This window comes from Phasianus colchicus, chromosome 33 (assembly GCF_987193195.1).
Source record: "Phasianus colchicus chromosome 33, bPhaCol1.hap1.1, whole genome shotgun sequence".
NCBI lineage: Eukaryota > Metazoa > Chordata > Aves > Galliformes > Phasianidae > Phasianus > Phasianus colchicus.
In genome coordinates this window covers 2,654,168-2,668,471 of record NC_143468.1, presented here as the reverse complement: position 1 = coordinate 2,668,471, position 14,304 = coordinate 2,654,168, and the positions used below count along the sequence as shown (strand labels likewise).

Below are 14,304 nucleotides of genomic sequence, written 5' to 3'. Positions count from 1 at the left end.
CCTACCCTACTTCTATGCTTTTCCAGCTGTCAGAAACAGGGACTATGGAATCCCACCACGGCTCTGTGGATGGCACAGATGCTCCCTCTGCTGGGTGAACGTCAGCAGAACACACAATGGTTTCAGTTACCAGAGGCTGAACTGAAACAAATACCTGCAGAAAGACCAAAAGTGCTCTCCACTAAGGATTGCACAACAGCGCAGCACTGTGAGTGCTGGGAGGACACACGTGGGAAGAGATCTCTGGTGTTGCTCCATCATCACACACTGCTTTCTGACCCCATGCTACACAGGACAGACATTCAGAGCTGCTGCAGTCCTGTGTTAAGTAAAAGCAAGTCGGACAAGAAATAAGGAACATCAGTTATCTTTTGGCGACTTTATTTACCAAGGTCAAAATCTGCAACCATCTAATTGTTTTGACAAATATTTACAGTTCATATAAAGCACATACGTTGGTTTGGAACAAAACAGCAGAGCAGTGTTTGGTACTACACTTCTCACTCTCAGGATACGAATTTTGTTCTCTCTCTTTGAAGTAAATCCAAAATCAGTACTTTGTGATGAGTGATTACTTAAAGAGCAAACCCATGTTACTGGTGAATACCTCCATGATGCAAAATCCAGCTGCTCTTTCCAAAAGAGGATAAGCACTGCCTAACGTTATGCCTGGCAGCACTCTGTATTTGCTCCACTCGCTGAAATACAGAAAGAATTGGCCACCATTTTTTGTACAGTCTTAACATGTGATGACTTCTTTTATTATGATGATTCCGTATTACAAAAGAAGGTAAAGGAACGACAGCACGCAGTGAGGATGAGGATACTGCACAGAGGAGCTGCCACACCAGTCCCAGCACTGCAGATCAGTCCCTCTGAAGTGTACACACACTGATGGCAGACAGTGACAGTCCAATTTTGGAGGTGCCGAGCACTCTCCAGGAGCAATTTACTCATCTAATGGCTTTCTCAGCATTGCTCGTTATGGCTGATGTGCAACAAAAGCATTCTTTTTGTGTCTGACATGACTGAGAACACGAGTGTACGCTCCAGTCTGGCCTAAAGGAAATGTGGATGATGGGCGCGTTCTATTCAGAAAGTCTGGAACAAAAATGTTTCTATAGCCTGCTAACAGTGGGACTGTGGAGTGCAGTCTCTCTCACAGCACTTGCAAGAGCTCTGCTTGCTCAGAAACCCATGAGTTCAAAATGAATAAAACAAAAAGTGACCACAGGGAAAGCAGTACACACCCGGGGAATGAGCACATCTCCTAACTTCATCCAGGTCCGAGCTAGCACAGCACACACACGTAGCTCTAACACCTTCTGCACAGCGTAGCCCATAGTGCAATTCCTGCTGACAGCTCTGGAAGCAGGATTCAATCCTAACTGTGGAGAATAGTGCATTTATGCATCATGCAAGAAGCACTGCGCACGCGTTTGTCTGTGTCACAGAATGGCAGAACAGCTGAGGTTGGAGGGAGCTCTGGGGGTGAGGAGGACTCCCAGTGCTGCCCACATGAATTTTAAAACCCAGAAAGCCCTGGTCACATCAAACTCTGCCTGAAACAAATCAAAGTGATACCAACCAGAATCTGTGAGAGCAATCAGATCTAATGTGCAGATATTATCAATGTAGGGAAAAAAGCCCCGATTCATTTTTTAACCCAGGATCCATTTCTTCTGTAAGTTGCCTACAGACATATAAAATTAATTCAAATATCTCCTACACCAAAGAGGATCTCATTTGACTTTGTGCTATCCATAAAAATATATGCTTGAAAATCTGGTTCACAAAATATTCCATTTGTTTACTAAAATGAAATATATAAACTGTCAAAATACGTATATAAACTTAATTTCGGAACTTGTAAAGATCACAATTCAGCTACAAAATATACCGACCATCTACCTGTTTTCAATAGAGTATTTTCTTACAAAGATACCATTACTTTGCAAAATATCACCTACTTTACAAAATTAGTCCAGAAGTTTCGCACCACTTTCAGCATACAAACCATAGAACCTCATGAAACCCTTTGGTATTTTCTTCTGTTCTCTGCTTTATCGTACTTCTATTTGGTTTACGTCCCAAAGCACAGTAGAATCTCCAGACAGAATAAACAGTGCATATTTAATTGTATAGATAATCAGCACACCATTTCTTGTTCCATTATAGATGCCTATTGTGCCCAGCAACTAAAAACAAACCATTGTGAAATCATCCTCCAGAAACTTCTGTGCACCATTCCTTATTCTACCAAACTGTGCTTTAAAACAATTGCATGTGTTGAGCTCTCTGAATTCAACACCAATCCATGCACCCCAGGCATTTTCAGGGCTGCTCCTCTCGCTGCTTTCTGCAGATCCTTTCCTAATTTGATAAACACAGCAAACATTGAAGGAAAAAAAAACACAAAAAAACAAAAAAACAAAAAGAAAAACCTGTAAAACTGTCAGCTGAAAAAGAGGAAACATAATTTACGCCCCGAGCACAGGATTAGCTTCTTATCACCTGCACCTGTAAATAGCAACTTACAGGTTCAAATTAAAATATTTACATACAGATAACTGAAAGGAAGAGCAAGGATTGAAAGAGTTAAGAAATCAAAACATACACTGGTTATAAATGTTACTAACAATGTTAACTATGGCAAGGATTCCATTCCATCCACGTTTTAATTGAAACCAAATATTGTCCCCATTACAAGAGGTAAAAACTGCCAGAGAAATTCTGATCACCTGCCTGGTAAAATGCCAATATCCTTTTGTTGTAGATGCAATCTTGGCTGTATGTAACGTTTCCAGTTGTGCCAGCAGGAATTGTGGTGAGGTTTTCTCATCTCCTTTTTGTACTTTGTCACCAACACGTTGTAAATAAAATCTATACAGTCTTTAGGTTGTGAAATCTAGGTAGAAAAGTTTCACTTTTGACCTTTCATCTAGTTAAAAAATTCAGTATAAAAAAAAAAATTCTCCTCTGAAATTTCAACAGTCCACCAAAGTTTTACCTCCTTTTTCTTACACGCTTTTATGACAGTAAAGATCTTTCAAAGTTTTTAGCTCTTCAATTAGAGTTTTGTTCTGGTTTTCCAGGACTGCAACTCGGTTCTCCAGACATTTCACATATTCCTTCTTCTTCCTACGGCACTCTCGAGCAGCTTCTCTGCAATACAGAACAGAAGTCATTGTTGTTTATCTGAGATTCGTCTCTTTTACCAGTGTTACAATACTGACCAACACGAGGAGGGAAGTGAAATCATGAACAAAACAAACAAAAAGCTGCACCACCACAGGTGGAAAGCATGACACTGAGCAGTACCTGGTAAGACATATCAATCTGCAGGGAAAAAAAACCTGTTTTCTTTAGATGGTGTGGGACAGACAGAGCACATGGCACATTTTGATCAAAATTTCCAATTTTTGGTCACCGTTTGCAGCACACCACACTGATGGCAGCAGTGTTAGCCTACATGACTGATCCCTGTCCTCTGAAGGCACATCTACCCTGATGAGAAAAGGCTGAGGGAGCTGGGTCTCTTTAGCTTCGAGGAGACTGATGGGAGACTTCACTAATGTTTATAAATACGTAAAGGGTGAGTGTCAGGAGGATGGAGCCAGGCTCTTCTCAGTGACATCCCATGGTAAGACAAGGGGCAATGGGTGTGAGCTGGAACATAGGAGGTTCCACAAAAACATGAGAAAAAGCTTCATGGTGAGGGTAACAGAGCACTGAACAGGCTGCCCAAAGAGGCCGTGGGGTCTCCTTCTGTGGAGACATTCAGAACCTGCCTGGATGCACTCCTGTGTGACCTGATCTGGGTCACACAGACCAGGGGGGCTGGTCTGTGTGATCTTTCAAGGTCCCTTCCAATCCTTGACATACTGTGATTCTGTGACCTCAGCACAATCAAGGCAGCCCAAGTGCACTCACATACCTGTTCTTCATCAGCCTTATCTCTCGTTTCAGCTGCGGATCGTCTGTCTTACTGGACTGTGATGTCAGGGTGACAGGAGATGTCATGACCACGGTTTGGGGGAGGGACGTGGTGGTCGGCGTGGTGCGGATCTGGTAGGTCTGCATGTCTCCTGATGCAGCTGTGGTGGTCACAGCATAACACGTCAAAATGTGGCAGCGTTACCAAAACACACCTGTGTTACTGATCAGCACTTGTAACCGATCCCATACTCACTCTGCACTACCACCTGGTTGCTGGGTACGAGTATCTGCTGGCCATCTGATGTCTGTGCATACTGCAGGATTGTCGTCCCAGGCTGAGTCCCGCCAGCATTCGTCATGGTTAAAGTCTGCAGGCCTTGCACTCCATCAGCACCAGCACTGGCCAGCTGCAATCCATTTGCAGCAATGGCAACTTAAAGAGAAAGGGACATGCAAGAAAATATCTGTCACTGTACATTATAAAACACAGATGAGGCTGCAGAATGTACATCTCTTCCAGTCGGCAAATCTGTATCTCAACCCACTGCTGAAAAGCACTGCTAATTTCAAAAGGCTTTTAATGAACCCATCTCTGGGGCCAAGGGGGAAAAGAAGTGAGAAACAGCAACGTGTGATTCTGTGATATGAACACCAAGGCCACAGAACAGGGGGACAGGAGGTCCTCCAGGCATTCTTCTGCGGCCCACAAAGAGCCTTTCAGTGCAGATCTCAGGTATTCAGTGGTACCCAATCACACCTTTTGGACTAAATCTAACAGACTGTTCTGTGCTTCATAAAAACATCCTTTGAATGCCTTGTCTGGATGTGCAAAAATTAAGATAATAAAGCAGAGTTTATCTGGAGCCTTTAGACACCTGTCTAATTTCAGATACGAAACAGTACTAATGTTATTAACTATTAGATAAATAACCAAACCTTCTGAATTTCATCTTAGTCTCAAATGTAAAAGAAACAGATCTGTATTTTACTGTAAGTTTAGCAGAAATCTATGCAGGTAGGCACACGTTTTGTACAACATACTGTACTGTCCAGTGCTTGTCTGGTAGATGGGTGTGGGAACAGACATGGACGTAACAGTGGAGACCCCAGGACTTTCTTCATCTCCTTTTCTATCCCGTGTATCTTCAGAAGAGAGATCTTTCAAAATTTTTCTATGAAAAAGAAGAGTTTATCAGCTGTAACAGCAGGCAGAGATCACAAATTAGAGCAGTAATAGTTGCCAACTACTATTCCTATTTTGCATTGCAGAAATGATCACTGATTTTTTGATAGAAAAGAGTTTGAGGATTACCAGAATTTTGCATGAGGTGACTGTGTCCAACTCCTTCTGTAATTACATTTCTGTAGTTTTACATTCTAGGTTTTTTATTTAATTATTTGAACCATTTCATGTGTTAAAAGCAATTCAAGACAGTTACTGATTTATAAGAGATCTGTATGTGCAGGTCAGTGCAAATCCCACGTTTTCAGTAATTATCCTCTAAAAGCCTGAAATCCTTGGACTGGTAAACCTGCAGTGAGAACCTGCACCACCCAGAGTAAATTTCAGTTATCTCCAGTGTGCCAAAACACTTCGTACTGAAGTCTGTCTTGTACTGCAGCTGCATCACTTCATTTCAGTACAATCCTGCATCAGAGTTTCCACCACAAACATTTTTCCAGGGGTTTATAGCTGGCCTAGGAAGGGATTTTTCTGAGTTACAACTTGATACTCAGTTCTCTCAAGAACAAACCTTGGATACCCAGTTAAAACCAGTTTGCTCTGTCTAATGTCTGAATAAACGAGAAAGGAAAAGTAACCAGAAAGTTATTTCAGAAAAGTTTTAAGTAAGATCTTTTGCTCTGTCAGCACACAGTGAGACTGCTTACTTGTTCCCTGCATTTATGACATCACAGAGTGAAATTAGAGCTGATAAACAATTTTCCCTGGGCCACATCACCTCCAAGTCAACCTCCAGTCCGTTAAGTCAAAGTTTCCCTGCAGCAAACGATTGCTCACGTGGCATCCTCAACTTGTGCAGTGCACGAGCAGATCCAACCCATGTTTCAAAAGGAGGAAAACAACGCAGGGGTCGATGGAACAGAGAAAGCTGTCAGAAGAAGCTGCTCTTTTGGATTCAAGTAACAGCACAAAATAGTGTGTGCAGCACTTACCGATAAGATGGACGACGTGCTAAGATCCCCCGAGCTTTCTGAGTAGAGCCTATGCTGTCTGATGAGTCCTGAGAATCCTCGCTCTCAGACAAAGAAGATACCTAAAAAACACATCCCATGTAGTTAACCTGTATGCTACATAACAGAAATGCAGAACAGATCACACGTGTTAGTTTTATATGAGCTACAGCAGCATGAAAATGACACAAATGCAGCTGATTACACAGAGGAAGAAAAAACGGTGGATTTCTAGACTCAGTGCTATCTAATTTCTGGCAGTTCTGTTTCAGTCAAACAACATTTTCACTGTAAAAGCAAAGGATGCAAACCTATCAACTCCCTATAAAAATAAAACTCAGGAGATTCTCCTATCATAAACTCACAAACTTCCACCACCTGAAGCCAATTGTTCTATGACTGCAGGATTAATCCAACCAGAAATTCTAAAACAATTTGAAGAAATACAAATAAAACTCTTACAAACCCAACTACCTAAACAGCTGATGCGGCCTGCAGAGGTACACTGCTCCCACAGATGAATTTGTCTGAGGAGTCTGAGGGAACAGAAACAGGAACACCATTTATGTACAAACACATGAAATAAATGTTTTCTGCAGAGAGACAAGCAGCATGTTTTGGTGGCCAGAAGATGAGAACCAAGTGAGAATAATATTTAAGGCAGAAGCATATCAGGGAGTAAATATGCAAAGTATTATCTCCAGCCTTGTCCCACTGTGTTCTCAGCCAGCTGCCAAGTGTTATTCCTTTCCTTGAAGCTCCTTATTAAATACAAGCTAACAAAACACGTATTTGTACTTATCTGTGTGCCAGCAACAAGAATGCACACAGCTCTGAGAAAAGCTTCTCTCACTTAACTGCTGCCACTGCCTCAGAGATAAGAAGCACAACCTACTATCAACACTTGAAAAAAAAAGCCCACGTTGCTCACATATGACTTTTTTCCCTCTGAGCAACAAGGCCACAATGCTCATAAATTACCCAAAAACACAAGGGTACCTTCAGTGGGGACCCTGCAGTCAGAATATAACAGGAAGGGGGCTCCAGACAACCCAGCAAATCAGGTGCTGAGCTGTTTTCAGCATGGTGAAATGTGTTTTCTTTTCCACTATCAGTTATAGCAACAATGGTAGCTGAAGAAGTGTCAGTGGTTTTCTTCTTATGGTTTATCAGTTGAATGTCACATGAATAGATAAGCACAGCTAAAAAGATGAGTAACCAAGGAGTGTTTCAGCACAGCTCTTCCACTCACTTGGTGGATTGCTGCAGTTATTTCACAGTGTAACTTCAGTGCCTTGCTGCCCAGAGGGCTCTGCAGCCAAGAACTGAATGGAGCTGTAAAAGACTCAGCTGTCGCTCCCCAGGGCACCTCTCTGAAGTGGCTTGAGCAAAAATCACATGGCGAGTGAGTAAGCAAGCAGAGCAGTTGGGTACCACAGAAATGGAGTCATAGCACACGTGGTGAGCAACCACCAGCTCCCCCACCATCACTCAGGTCTGCCTTTTCCAAGGACACATTTTCTTCACTGGGTTATTCTGTGCTCTCCTTACTGAATTATTGTAGTATGCTGGTTGCATGTCAGCTAAGAGCATCAGTTAGAAAGTTGTGGTTTGGTTTGTCTTTGGTTTCTTTTTTTATAAAGGGAGGTAATATCAAACAGTTTAATTTCAGTGACAACTTTAGCGCTACAAATAACTTCTACCTTAAATATTCAGTAAGAATGATGCATTCCCATCACCCTTTCACTGCACTCTCCCTATCTCTCACAGATACTTAGCAGACTGAGCTGCATCAGACAAGCCTTTACAAGTCTTCTTGTGCACTGCAGAACAGGATTCTTGGTTATTCAACAGACACTTTGTGGTTACCTGCACTGTCTGCACCTGGGGTGAGTGGATTACAGAAGAGGACTGTGCTGTCTGAATCACTCCCTGGACCTGGACTTGCTCTCCAGGAAGCTGAACAACTGTCAGAGGAGCAGGACCTCGCAGAGACATCTGCAACAAATCAGAGATCGTGAACAAAGCACAGCTTCTGCAGCAGTCAGAACACGTGAACACATGAAGGAAAGCGAGAGGAGAACATGCATCAGCAGAAGCTTCTTTTAAGTTAAGCCCCAGAAGTTATCCTTCAAAGATGTGCATTTTTCAGGTATATATCTGCATATGAAAAGGCTGAAACTGTTACTTATTTGCCTCAGGTGAGGCAGAAAATCAAATATGCACGATGAGCAAATGATTAAAGTGCTGCAACTTAAATACAGGTTGTCCTAAATGAAGGACAACAGAGCAGAATTCCTCAGAACCACAATGCTGAGGAGAGCAGAGCACAACTGCTCCCATATTTCTCCATCAGTGTTCCCAGTTAAAGGCCCACATTTACAGCCCTTCACCTTTGTTAAAGGTTAGATTCCATCTCAAGGGCGACTCGTAAGCAGAAATATGAGCACTCCGATTCCCACCAAAGTCAGTAGGAGTTTGGGGCACTGAAATCTAAACCCAGACAAAACCATCAACAAGTCCCAGGGCTGAGATCAAACCAACAGCACCAAAGCAATGCAGAAGGAGGCACGACTCATGTGCACATCGGGCTTCTTGCCCTCTCTTAAGCAATGTAATGAAGCCATTGTGCAAAGATTTCCAAGATAAGAACTGACAGGAGCAGAGCACAGCAGAAGCTGAATGATCTACTTGGAAAGGCAAGGCAGAAGGGTGGTATGAAAGGTATCGGCCATGAGAGTAAAGAAATGAGGCAAGGAACACGAGCTCTGGCCAAGCAAGCAGAGCAAAGAGCAGATTTTTCCAAGTAAAAATTACGGCATCTCTTTCAAATATTTTGCTCCTTAATGTTTTGCAACTATCGATTTCAAATAATGTTGTAGCTGAAATCTAGGCTTAATTGGCAAAACTTAATTACTGCTGCTGCTCCTGTATAAAAGACTGTAAAATAAATCACATTCTATTAGGTCTGCAGTGGATTTCTGTGTGGATTTTGCACGAGCCTTTGTGCTTGAAATTCATCACGTTACACATGCAGATGCACAAGTTTCCTCATCACACTTCTCCACCAGTTTTATTAATCTGCAATGTGTGACAAGATGAAGGAATCACTACAACTCACGCTGATAACTTTGCATTTAATACTACCTGTAGAGCATCACAATATCAAGTTGCACTGGCATCCTTATGTAAAACCAGATCCAAAGATCAGCCCACTGCAGACCAACAGCAGGACGCCTGCTGGAGCTCTGCAGTCTTTGACTCATGCAGTTATCCAAGTTTTGCATCAAATTTAAAACACTTCCATAGAGTACACAGCGGACAAGCTGCAAAACATTGGTTCACAAGAGTGCTGCAGGGCAGCGGGAGCAGACTTTACCTAGAGAAAGGTGCTTCAGATGCAGACATTTGAATCACGAGGAAGTCAGGTTAGAGCTTTGAATGTGATGTTACCTCCAGGAAACTATGTCAAATTTCCAACTCCATACGCTTTATCACATTAAATATATTCATGTTGGGCTAAAATCCAAGTGTTTCCATGGTGCTGAGCACCCAGAACTGCCATTGCTACAAAAGGAGCTGCAAATGCTTCTTCTGAAAAAAAATGAAAGTCAGGCCCTTGATTCGTTACCGAGCAGCTCCTGCAAGTCAGGCTGCTGGCCGTGTCAGAGCACATTCCACCCAACCCAACTGTTGGGCTGCATCTGCCCATCTCGCTCGCATGACATTAATTTTGGTCTTCTGAATACACACCCTTTTATTAATTGTGCTGTCCATCAATATGTATATTTCTCTCAACCTTCTCTCGTTTTTTCCTTCTCCAAGTGTTTCTAAAATTCAAGAATTAATACAGTTTGTAGCATGTGTGAAAAAACCATGGCTCTTAAGCACCTCAAACGTTTGCCGAGGTTTGGCCCAGGCTTTACCTGTTGAGCAATATGAGAGAGCTGAGCTGCCTGCAGTGCTGTACCTTGTGCGGCCGAGGGCTGGGAAGGCGGCACGGAGCTGCTGCTGCTCTTGTGCACCTCTTCCATAATCAGCTACGAGAGAAGGAACAAGTTAAATTGGTTAACAATAACTCGGAACAGGAGGTGGGAGCCCGAGCGATGCTTCAGAAAGTCTCAGCGCGTGGTGCTTTTAGCCTCACTTGCACCTTTTTAATTTGTTCAATTAGCACGCCGCCTCCCCAGGCCTCAGAGCAGCACAAAGCAGTGTCTGTGATGGCCCAACACGGCTGAGTTCTGATCGCTGGCACCGCCTCAGGCCCAGTGCTGAACTTTGCTGTTAAATACGTTTACCGAATATCCTGAGTTTTGGTGAAAATGCACCATCAGATCACGAGATGTGGGAAGAAAACCTAAACAAAGCAGCTCTTAAATAAAATGATTTCCCCAACGCTTCGCCGAGCTCGCAGCCAAATCCATCTTCCAGCAGCTGAAGGTACATAAACACAAATCAGGAATTCAAAGAACACAGAGCTGAGTTTGAAACCCCGCGAGAGTAAATTGGTCTCCGCATAACAAACCAAGTAACGCTTCTCTCATCTCCAAGATCTTATATTTAACTGTTCAACACGACCTGACAGCAAAGCCCTCCCAATGTTGGGGGATACGGCGATGTAAAAACGCATGCTGTTGGGTGGGGTGAGTGGGTGGACCAGCCGGGAGCAGTAAGAGATGATCGGTGAGCGTTAAACATTTTGTCACAGAAGGTTTCAAACTGTTGAGAGGACAGTTGCTATGAGACTGGAAATTACATTTCTTTCTGTGGAAATGTGAGTCATTGATTTTTCCCTACTGAGATAAACCACAGCTCTCTCAGCCTGACGTTTACTCAGAGGGTAAAAAGTCAGCACGCACCAGGAGCAGCGTTTGTTCACGCAATGAGGAGTCCCAGGGCAGAACTCCTCAGGAAGTCCCTCCAACTTGGGCTTTATGGAGGGATAAGTGAGGAGAGGGCAATGCTTTGGTGCTACACGAAGCTGTGTCCTTCACAGTGCGGGACAAACACCCTCAAACACCCAGTCCAGCTTCCCAGCAATTCGCCAGTCCAGTAACACAGCAATTCGCCCAGTGCTTCAGCTGCAGCAGCACGAGGAAGGCTGAATTGCAGAGTGGGTCTGTGGGAGCAGTGCTTGAGCTGCACCCAAGCAGCCCCATGCACTCCCTTCTCCCATTGCTGCTGCTGCAGAGCTCACTTCAGCATCTCAGGGGCCGTCTGGCTTTGTTTTTAAGGAGATAAAATAGAGAAGTGAAGGCATTCAAACATCTCAAAGCTACAAAGAACAGAGAGCAGAATGAACTGCACCCATCGCAGCTTTACCAAGGAAAATCTGCATTTTGCACCTGGGCAAAAGGAGATACGTACCAAATGTCACCAGTAAACAGGGCACTGTCAAACTGAAATCCAGCCAACAGCAAAAAACTAACATAAATTTCCAGTGCTGCAGAAATAACCCATTCATTTCTGTAGTGCTAAACCACATTCCCCGCTTCCCCCACTCTTTTACTGCTTGTCTCTGCTTGGCTGTCCCTTGAAAACTCGCAACAGCAGCAAAACTGACTGCAAGAAACAATGAAACTGATAGAAAACCACTCAAAATAAACAAACTGGGGAGAGAGCACAGAAACCTTTGCTGATCTTTCTCAGAGAGGTGTGAAGTTGTACTTACAGGAATAAAGAAAACAAAATATTTCCCATTACAAATGCATTTTCTCAAGTTCAAGAAATCAATTAAAGGTTCAGCCAACATCCATCAATTTTGGTAAAATTTGGCAGACAAATTTCATATGGTGAAAGTTATTCTTGCATTTTATACCCTCCATGGGATGCTACCCTCCGCTGTTGGGCTCTGCACACTGCCTGATGTGCCTCTGCCTTGCCACAACAACCCACGCACCTGGAAAACCAGGAACTTGGCACTGGAAGGGCCTCTGGTGAACACCTGGAATGCTGATTGCCATCTCTCAGCTCTCAGAAATTCAGTTCCAGTGAAAAACCTCAACCTGAAGCGCTCAGCTCAGAAGAGAAGTACTGAAGATGGGAGATAGGAGGGCTGCAGCCTTGGCAGCGCAGCTACAGCTGCCTCCAGCAACAACAGAACGTGCATTTATCAGAACTGGCTGCACAGTTTTGGGGTGAAGGAAGAGTTTTGTCACTGAGAGTTCCACCATGAGGGGACATAGAAGGGTACACCTGAACTTGTAGCACTCTGTGTGAAAACCACTTTTTATCATTAGATGGGCAAGGTTGATGCTTTTCAGAGCAAAACCTCTGTGCAGCTCACAATCACTTCAATGATTACGTGAAAGGATGCTGCAACGGCAACACTACAAAGAATGGATTTGTTTGAAAAGTTCTGAGAAGCGACTGCCACCACTTCCAATTCCACTTCAGAAGTGAGTTTGGATTCGTTGCCTCAGATGGAGTCCCAAAGCACAACTGTGGGACAAGAAATGAAAACACGGAATACAAAAGTTGTGCATAAGGCAGAGCACTGCGAGCTGCAGCGTGGGATCATCAGAACCCACCTTCTTAAATCTAACAGGTGGAAGGCCTAGATTATACCTCAGTATTGAAATGCTGTAAGAGGGACTGATTCTTTAAAGACTCTATAAAGTCAGAATTCAGAGAACAGCGGACTGAGTTTTCTCTTCAAATGCTAAGCGTGGAGTCAACTCTTTGAAAGGGTAGATAACAGCAGGACAAGGGGAAATGGTTTGAAGCTGAAGGAGGGAAGATTGAGGTTGGATGCCAGGGAGAAGTTCTTTGCTATGAGAGTGGTGAGGTGCTGGAACAGCTGCCCAGAGAGGCTGTGGATGCCCGTTCATCCCTGGAGGTGTTCAAGGCAAGGTTGGATGTGAGGCCCTGGGCAGCCTGGGATGCTGTGAAACGTGGAGGTTGGTGGCCCTGCATGTGGCAGGGGGTTGGAGCTTCGTGATCCTTGAGCTCCCTTCCAACCCTTTCTGTGATTCTGTTAATAATCAAATATGGGTGGATATAATCACAGAAAATAATTTCAACCATTTGGTGAAAATCCACTCCACCACCTGCTGAAATTTTGGATTCCCTAATGCCTCAAAATGCGCCGTCCTAACAAGCACATGTTTGTTGCTACAATGCTTTCTGCTTCACCCTATGAAGACGCTTTAGGAAAGCATTTTTCACCCAGAACACGGACAGAGCAGCAATTCTTTCTCCAGGAACCACCGAAAGCAGTGAAGGACAGCACATCCCGTGCACTCAGCCAGGAGGAGCCCCGACTCAGAACTGCCCGCTCGGCTCACAGCCCTGGGTGCGTTCTGCACCGCACCGACTGCTCCTCACAGCTCCGGCAGGATTTTCCACGCGTGTTTCCATCCATTCTGCCCCCCGTTTCTGCCTCAGCAGCGCTCGGAGCACGAGAAACAAAACCCCGCAGCCTCGGAGCGGACGGACGGACGGCCCCGCGGGGACCTCGGGATTTGTGAGAGGGAAAACGTCGCCGAGATCGTTACGAAACGACACCGCACGGCCACCTGGAAGCGGCCCGGGGGCTGCGGGGCACAAAGCGGATGGAAACGCGCGTCCGGCCTCAGCGCTACAGCAGCGCTACAGCACCGCCGCCTCCGCCCCGCGGAGCCCCATGGGGAGAGGCCGCCCAGCAGCTCGGGCCCTCCGCGCTCCCCGAGCCCGCAGCGGGGCGAGCCCTCAGGCGGCGCCCGTGGGGCCTCAGCGCCTGGAGCGGGCCTAGGCCGCACCCCACGGCCGGCGCGGAGGGGAGCGGCGCGGCCTGGCCTAGGCCCAGGGGCGGCGGGAGCGCCTCACCGGGCCCGGCGGGGGCGGGGCGGGGCGGCGGGGAGGGGGCGGCCTCCTTCACCCGTTCGTACCTCAGAGGCCCTCCAGGCCTCGCCGGTGGCCGCGCGTGGGGAGAGCCGCAGCGCCCGTCTCCGCCTCAGGAAAGCGGCGCCGGCGGCATCGTAAACACGGAGGGCCCGCGCGGGACGCTCGGGGTGGGCGGGCTGCGACCATAGAGTCTCCACGGAGGCCTCGCCTAGAAATCCCCACCATAGAGTTCTCACAGCGCAGAGCCCCGGAGGCGGGGGCTAGAGCGCCGCTCTGGCACCGCCCACATCCGACTGTTCCCGAGGACGGGGACCATAGAGAGGAGGAGGCAGAGCGCCGCCGCGGCCC

At 45.6% G+C, this 14,304-nt stretch overlaps 1 protein-coding gene across 4 annotated transcripts; it reads right to left on the bottom strand.

Moving 5' to 3' along the window:
• Positions 1-364: 364 nt before the first annotated feature.
• On the bottom strand, positions 365-14,159 carry ATF1 (activating transcription factor 1). 4 transcript variants are annotated; one of them, XM_031609830.2, is made up of 8 exons: positions 14,001-14,159; positions 10,059-10,172; positions 8,002-8,130; positions 6,115-6,215; positions 4,981-5,111; positions 4,193-4,372; positions 3,938-4,097; positions 365-3,165 (listed from the first exon to the last, which is right to left on the bottom strand). In XM_031609830.2, exons 2-8 carry the CDS (start codon positions 10,164-10,166, stop codon positions 3,021-3,023), a joined length of 954 nt encoding a protein of 317 aa, XP_031465690.1. In that variant the 5' UTR covers positions 10,167-10,172; positions 14,001-14,159; the 3' UTR covers positions 365-3,020. The 4 variants fall into 4 exon arrangements, with proteins under 4 accessions (XP_031465690.1, XP_031465692.1, XP_089984392.1 ...); XM_031609832.2 differs by having other exon boundaries at positions 10,103-10,172; positions 14,001-14,016; XM_090128266.1 differs by lacking the exon at positions 14,001-14,159 and adding an exon at positions 9,886-9,962 and having other exon boundaries at positions 10,059-10,165.
• Between the last annotated feature and the right edge of the window lie 145 nt (positions 14,160-14,304).

Excerpts from the sequence above, each read along its gene's own strand:
- ATF1 (XM_031609830.2), bottom strand. The coding sequence starts at position 10,166 with ATGGAAGAGGTGCACAAGAGCAGCAGCAGCTCCGTGCCGCCTTCCCAG. Across the intron at positions 4,098-4,192 it reads CAACCAGGTGGTAGTGCAGA|CTGCATCAGGAGACATGCAG; the intron begins GTGAGTATGGGA and ends TGACCACCACAG. Across the intron at positions 3,166-3,937 it reads ATAAGGCTGATGAAGAACAG|AGAAGCTGCTCGAGAGTGCC; the intron begins GTATGTGAGTGC and ends TCTGTATTGCAG.